General features: G+C 42.8%; 1 protein-coding gene across 1 annotated transcript; it reads right to left on the bottom strand.

Annotated features, from left to right (window-relative positions):
* Positions 1 to 367: 367 nt before the first annotated feature.
* LOC139294162 (neuroblast differentiation-associated protein AHNAK) lies at positions 368 to 7,704 on the bottom strand. The gene is made up of 5 exons (XM_070915975.1): positions 7,612 to 7,704; positions 5,638 to 5,712; positions 5,415 to 5,535; positions 5,020 to 5,195; positions 368 to 4,525 (listed from the first exon to the last, which is right to left on the bottom strand). Exons 2-5 carry the CDS (start codon positions 5,641 to 5,643, stop codon positions 815 to 817), a joined length of 4,014 nt encoding a protein of 1,337 aa, XP_070772076.1. The 5' UTR covers positions 5,644 to 5,712; positions 7,612 to 7,704; the 3' UTR covers positions 368 to 814.

The raw sequence follows: 7,704 nt of genomic DNA, 5'->3' as shown, positions 1-7,704 counted from the left end.
CATTTCCAAGAATATTCCTGGAAAGAACTAACAAATTTGGTACTACACTTCCAGTTGATTCATTCTGATTCATTTCTATTGTATCCTACAGAGCCTTATATTCAGCATGCAGCAGGTTAGCTGAAAATGCAAAAATGGGAAATTTGTTAAATAGGCAATCATACAATTCAACTTATATGGAGTTGCCAATAATAAATTCATATTCATAGGAGCTTCTGTTTCGAGACAATTCCTGTTTTTCCTAGAGTTAGAACCAAATTAAAAAAATTTTTCCTGTCAAGGGATCTATTTGGAATTGTTTAGACAATTACGGATCTGTGAAATAAAGCTTCTTTTTTTTTCATAATACAAAATCATCGCAAGCGTATTAAATGTATTGAGTCATTTATTGAACGAAAAAAAATTAACAAATACATTCACTCTCAATTCACTTATCATTTCAATTCTTTAAAGGTAAAGTAATGCACTTCTCAGAAACCTCAATGTGATGACATGCAATACTGAGGCAGTTATGTAATAAGTAACATGCTTCCAAATCAGCAATGTTTAGAAAAAAAAAAAAAAAAGCTTATATAAATAACAGGAATATACACATGGTTTATAAAAACAAGTTTCTTCATTAGGCTACTTGAAGTTATTACACAAGAAGGATACTGTAGCTGGCATTATCGGCAAAAAAAACTGTGGCAAGAGTAAAATCAACAGGTAACTTCTGTATTCGTGCTCACAAACTAAGGTGTTGAATTGGTTTAGTTACATGTATTTACAGTGTTTCTGGACTGAAGCTTTATTCATCAGGTTTGCCTCGCAGGAATCAGTCCGCATCTGAATCCTTGACATTAAGGCCGAGCATATTGGAGAGACCCAATGACAATTTGTGATTTTCATCCGATGTCGAGGGGGCTACCAGGTCCAGCACAGACTCCGGCTTTTCTACTTTGAAAGTGCCCCCTCTCACCAAAGGGGAATCTCCTGCTTCTGTAGAGGCACTGACATCGAGACTTGGGGCAGCCAGCTTCAGATCAATATCAGTTTTCGCTTCGGTTGGTGAGGCGCTAGCAGAGGGCACTTTTTCCTTCGCCATTCTCAATCTCTCCATGATGTCAATCTTGTCCACCTTTCCTTCTTTTGACGTTGCATTAACTATTGGCAAGCGGATCCCTTTGCTGACAACATAATCCCTTGCCTCTATGTCAAGTTTTGATAAGCCTAAGGTATCATCAATTCCTCCAATGCCATCAATGCTGTTCCTGGGCAGTCTGTGGAATTTGAATGTAGGAACCTCCACCTCGGCATTAGACACATCGGTTTCAGAATCAACACCACTTTCCTCTTCATCAGTACCTGAGTCGGACTTTAGTCCCCATTTGAATGGCCATCTCAGCCTGCTTTTTGGGGAACCTTTAACTTCAGCATCTGCTTCAGCTGTGATATCCACTTCAGGTGTATTGAGTGTTGTCTTCGCTTCGGGAGCAGAGACACTTACATCAGGTGCACGGATCTCCCCTTCAACACTGGTATTAACCTCTGGAGCTTTTACATTAGACCCTGAAAAGTTCAACTTTGGAAGCTTGAAATGTGGAAATTTGGACTTTTCAATATTGGCATCTACATTGGGAGCTTTCACATCTACTGTGGGTCCTTTGATATCTCCCTCTAACTTTGGCACACTTAAGTCTACCGCAGGAACAGAGATGTTGGCATCGGCTGTAGGAATGCCCAGATTGACCTTTGGTGCCTCTATTCCAGCCTCCACTGAAGGATGAACACTGGGAACTTCTACTTCAGGACTCAAATGACCAAGTTTTGGAAGCTTGAAATGAGGGAATTTAAAGTCTCCCAGATTGGAATCCAAATCTAGATTTGGTGCATCAGGCCCTTTGAGGTCTGCTTTGGGCAAGTTGATATCTACATTTGGAGATTTCACTGTAACATCAGGTGCTTCCAATTCAGCTTTTGGCAACGTGGTTTCTACTTTTGGTGCTGAGAGGTTTCCATCAATGTTTGGTGAAGACAGGCTGAGATCTGGTGCTTTCAAGTTGAGATCATGTACCTTGAGGTCTGCTTTTGGTAGCTCCAGACTGGGTCCCTTTACATCAGCTTTGGGCTTAAGGTCTGGATCCTTTATATTCAGGTTCGAAAGATTTAAGTCTGGTAAACTGAACATGTTCAATTTTCCAGGAGCATTAATGTCAACATCTGGTGTGTTAAGGTCTACATCCGGCCCTTTCAGGTTTGCTTTGGGCAGACTCAGATCTGGAGCAGAAATACCACCTTCAATTTTGGGGGCTGACAGATTCAAGTCTTTTAGGTCTACAGTAGGTGCATCCACATCAACTTTAGATAAGTCAAGACTGGCATCAATGTCTGGTGTTTTTAAATTCCCATCCAATTCAAGACCCTTGACTTTTGGCCCTTGGAATTTTGGTAGTTTCAATTTTGGTAACTTCAGATTACCATCGGGCAAGTCAAGATCTGGACCATTAACATCCACAGCTGGTCCTTTGACATCAGCATTAGGCATGCTGATATTGAGGTCTGGAGCCTCCATCCCACCCCCAATTTTTGGTGCTGAAAGATCTGGTGCACTCAAATCCACATCAAGATCTGGTACCTTCACATCAGCATCAATGTCAGCGTTGGGACCTTTCAGTGTGCCAAATTTGGGTTTCTTGAGAGTGAACCATTTGAATTTTCCAGACGGACCCTCAACATCTGGAGCATCTAACTCTGGGCCTTTCAAGTCCGCTTCTGGTAAGTTTAGATTTACATCTGGTGCATTTATCTCACCACCAATATTTGGAGCTGAGAGACTCAAGTCAGGGGCCGAAACATCAGCATTTAGATCAACATCGGGACCATTAACCTTAGGACCTGAGACTGACCACTTTGGCTTTTTCAGAGTGGGCCATTTGAACTTCCCAGATGGAACATCAACATCAGCTTTGGGTAAATTCAGATCAACATCAGGTCCATCAAGTGATGCTTGAGGAGAGAGACTGAGGTCAGGTGCTTTCACATCAGCATCAAGGTCAACATCTGGGGATTTCACCTTTGGCCCAGAAAGCAGGAACTTGGGCTTTTTGAGTGTTGGGAACCTGATTTTTCCAGAAGGGGCCTCAATGTCAGCATCTGGTGCTTTAACATCAACATCAGCTTTGGGTAAATTCAGACCAACACCTGGTGTGCTAATCTCACCATCAATTTTTGGTAAAGAGAGATCAACATCTGGTGTGCTCAGATCTGCATTAAGGTCCATATCAGGTTTGGGGCCATGAAGTTTGGGTTTCTTCCACTTAAGATGAGGCCAGTTGATTTTCCCTGATGGAGCGTCAATGTCAAAATCTGGGGACTGAACATCTAGATTGGGGCCTTTAAGGTCAGCTTTTGGGAGATTCAGCTCAGCATTTGGTATATTAATGTCACTGTCAATCTTTGGAGTTGAGAGATTTAAATTGGGTGTTTTTAGGTCTCCATCTATGTCGAAGTCTGCTTTTGGGCCTTGGAGTTTGGGCTTCTTCCATTTCAAGTGAGGCCAGTTGATTTTTCCAGAAGGACCATCTAGATCAATATTTGGGGTTTGCACATCTACATCAGGGCCTTTAAGGTCAGCCTTCAGCAAATTAATGTCAACATTTGGGGCATTAAGATCAACATCTGGTGTGTTGAGGTTTGCATCTAAGTCCAGATCAGCTTGTGGGCCGTGAAGTTTGGGTTTCTTCCACTTCAAATGAGGCCAGTTGATTTTACCAGATGGGGCATCAATGTCAAGATTTGGGGTTTGAACATCTAGATCAGGGCCTTTGATGTCAGCTTTGGGAAAGTTAATGTCAACATCTGGTGCACTTAGATCCCCATCAATCTTCGGTGTGGAGAGGCTGACATCAGGTGCACTTAAGTCGGCATCTGGTCCTTTAACTTTGGGACCTTTCCATTTTAAATGGGGCCACTTGATTTTGCCTGACGGTGCCTCAATATCAGCATTTGGGGTTTCTAAATTTACATCAGGACCATTCAGATCCACTTTTGGCCCATTCAGGCCCAAATCTGGACTTTTAAGATCAAATTTTGGGGCTGACAGATTGAGGTCTGGTTTTTCTAGGTTTCCACTGACCGAAGGGAGATCTATGTCACCAGAAACATCCATTTCTGCTTTTGGTGTTTTGAGTTGAGGCAGATTGAAGTGTGGCATTTGGAATTTTGGGGTCTTGTATTTCAGGTTGCCTGTCTTGATTTCCGGTTTCTCAACGTCAAGCGAGGCACTGGGAGTGTTGAGCCGGGGAGTGGAGACACTGACATCAGGCGCTTTGAGGGTGCCATCTAGATCTGGTCCAGTCAGTCCTAGGGAGGGCATTGTGAACTTGTCACCAGCGTGGGCGGAGGGCCTATTTAGACTGAGACTGGGAAGGTCTCCATTGAGAGTGGGACCACTTATTTTATCCCCCAACCCCTGCGCAGCATTTAGCTTTCCACTCAGACCGTCAAGGGAAACAGCTGGTGACAAATCCTTCTTTAGGTTGAGCACCTGTCGGTAATGAAGTGATAAACAAAGTTGATTAACATCGATTAAAGCAGCTCTTGTGTCATTAATCAATTATATAAAGCTTATACTGTTCAGTTATTTTTGGGTTTTAGGGACTTTTTAAGTGACCTGGGAGAAACTGACATATCAGCGAAGGAGGACTTTGACAAGATTAAAAGATTAAACCAGACTGCTCACATCAGACTGGGTCACTTCATCCAAATTACCAAAACAAAATCACATTTTCTAGCTTACTTCAGATAGTGTTTATATATGCCCACGTTTCGAGATATTCCTTTTTACTGGAAGAAATTGTCCCTGTAAATAAATATTTTTCAACGCAATCCCATTCGCCTGCATTGCACTAACATGGAGGCAGAAATCTCAAAACCTGGTCAAACAAAACTAAAACCACCTGCAAAGATAAGATAGATGCAACTAAAGGTAAGTGGGGTTTTTTTTTTGTATTTGGCTGAACCAACCCTTGTGATGTTTACCTCTGCAGGGTCTTTGAGACCTAATCCCAAGGAGCTGAGGTCAGCGCTGGCGCTCAGGTCCTTCTTTGTCAGAACCTTCATGTTGTCATCATACGGTTCCAGGACCTTCAAGATGTTCAGCACTTCATTTTTGTTCAGGTGGTCTAGGTGTATAGTCGCCGCAACAATCTCGTCCCCTGGACCAAGTAGAAACAACTCATCAAAACTAGCATGTTTCGACATTCTCCTCAAATCCTTTATCCCGCACCACTTGTCGAACTGACTTTCAAGCTCCAGTCTCAGTAGTAGCTACACTCAGGTCCCCTACTAGTCGACTCTTTGTATATTTGTTACCTTTGAACTTTTCCTAAAGAGTAACACGTGAGTTTCGATATTCACTGGTTTTTTTCTCTTACCTGCTTGCAGGCCACTCTTTGCAGCGACAGTGTCATCTGTGATTCCTGTGACGACGACTCCTTTCTCCGAGTCATCCAGGACCAGGCTTTCCAAAAGACTTCTGCTCTTGCTGTCTCCGCTCTATGTGATTCACAAGAAAGATTCACGCATTTGCTCCACATGGGTAAAGATATTCTTACAATTGCTATCACATGTCCTTTTTAATCTTGTACTACTACTTACCATCATTTCTTAGGTATGTTTAAATCCACATATCATGGAGTGTAGACCAAAATGTAAGCGCCACAGCGAAGTTATCTGTAAACACCAAAGAAAAGCAACTTTAGTTATTATCTCATGACAATGTAACTTCAATCAGTGACATAACTATACCATGTACCTCATGGGTGATGCACTCTTTGAAATGTGTTTTGAAACCAAACATGACATCTCTACATCTCTACAAGGGCTTGGAAGTCCTAAGTCCTTGCCCAGAATACGGCCAGCGGCATGGTTGCACAAGCGCTGGTTTTCGGTATGTAATTAATTTAGGGGAAGTGAATGTTGACGTGGTGATGATTTGGTCTGTGGCCTCGGTTTGATTTGGTTTAAACTGATTTGAGGAGTACTATACTTACTGCCAAAATCAGATACCATGTATGTGTCTTTATGTATATTAGGTTCGAACTCAAACAGACATAATGCCTACATTTGATTTGATTCCTGGTTTGTATACCTGTACAGACGACCTAAACTTTTTGGTGATTCCTAATATTTGACCCCAGACGAACACATGAAAGCTGACCCTGAAATTCTGAAAGACAAGATGACAATAGTACAAACAGCGCCGTCAAAAGTCACGGTTTCATTATTGATTCTAGAATTCAGTCCCATCAGCTGTCTCTAGCTCTCACCGGGGGGGGGTGGGGGGGGGTTGGTCTCATCCCTTTACCTGTGCACATCCCTGCCTGTGCGCGGAGTTCTTCGCCTGCCTTTAGCAGCTCTTTAATTTCCTGACCCTGACTGACAACAGAAACAATGACGCCCACGCACCGTATCACCTCACACTTCAGGAATCCAAAGCTTCTGCCAGGTTTGTTCAGGGGAATGTATCCATCTAAACCAGTTGGTTTGGATTCATTCTGACTGACATGTCGCACCGCAGAGCACACACACACACACACACACAGCCCTCCCTTCAACCACACCCCAATATCTTCACATGCAAATGCTAATGCGAGTGATTAACTTGCGGCTCAGTCGCTGCTTGTTGCTTTTTAGCCAGTTTTTCGCAATACCGGCTTGTAAAACAAGTCCTCAAGAAAAGGGAGCCAAGGGTGTTTTCTCCCACTAAGATCCAAACTGTCCACCAATCCTACAAAAACATGTGATGTTAATAGGTCAACACCCGTCAGTGTTAATGCAACAGTCATGAACAGACGCTCCTCCGAAAGCTAATTAGGTCTCCAAGTGGACGAACAACTCAGCGGGCACAACTGTCAAATAGTTATGACTAAGGCATCAACAACTTTGCTGGGTGCAATGATGTGCACGTTGAGTAACCTGTTCACAACAAGGGTGCTTAACGCATTTTTTTCTAAGAATATGTAGAGTGAGAGCTCACTGCACACATTGCATTATCACTTTCTGTACATGCACAAGGTGGCCCTTGATTTCCAAAGAAATATGGATTCGAAATAATGGCAAACGGCACGGTAATGACATGTGCCCTCTAAAACAGGGTGACGGCATCAACCAAAGAGCAGGGTGTGAGTCGGATGACACCGGAGTTCGGTATGTCCAAGTCGGGACAGCGGCAAGTCACACTGATTTGATATACCGCATGTTTTTATCAGCACATTTCCAAAGATCTTGACTTTGCAATTGGGCTCCGATGTATCAAAATTTTTTAAGACCTTGACTTGTGAACAAATGTGGAAAATGTGTAATCCTAAACCTCATTTGCAACTCATACGATTATATTAACCGACACTCATCAGATTTCTTTACATGCACCTGTCCATGTATAAAAAAAAAAAATATATATATATATATATAAAATGAATATTTATAAGGCACAAACCTTCTGAATAGAAGTCAGTAACAACCTGCTTTTTAACAACACATTCTTAGCAATGGTCCTCCAAAACGACCCCATCATGGGGCCTCACATCAACCAAAAAGACGCCGTAGAAGACATATATTCGATGGACTCACCGCACGAGCTCGAGCCCAAGAGACGCCTCCACCTAAGGAAAGCCCGGGCAGAGATGTCTCCTCCTCGGTGTATCACTGCTGCTCTGTCAGGCG

The sequence above is a fragment of the Enoplosus armatus genome, chromosome 12 (assembly GCF_043641665.1).
Source record: "Enoplosus armatus isolate fEnoArm2 chromosome 12, fEnoArm2.hap1, whole genome shotgun sequence".
In the NCBI taxonomy this organism is placed as follows: Eukaryota; Metazoa; Chordata; class Actinopteri; order Centrarchiformes; family Enoplosidae; genus Enoplosus; species Enoplosus armatus.
The sequence above is the reverse complement of the archived record's forward strand: the minus strand, read 5'-3'. Positions and strand labels throughout refer to the sequence as shown.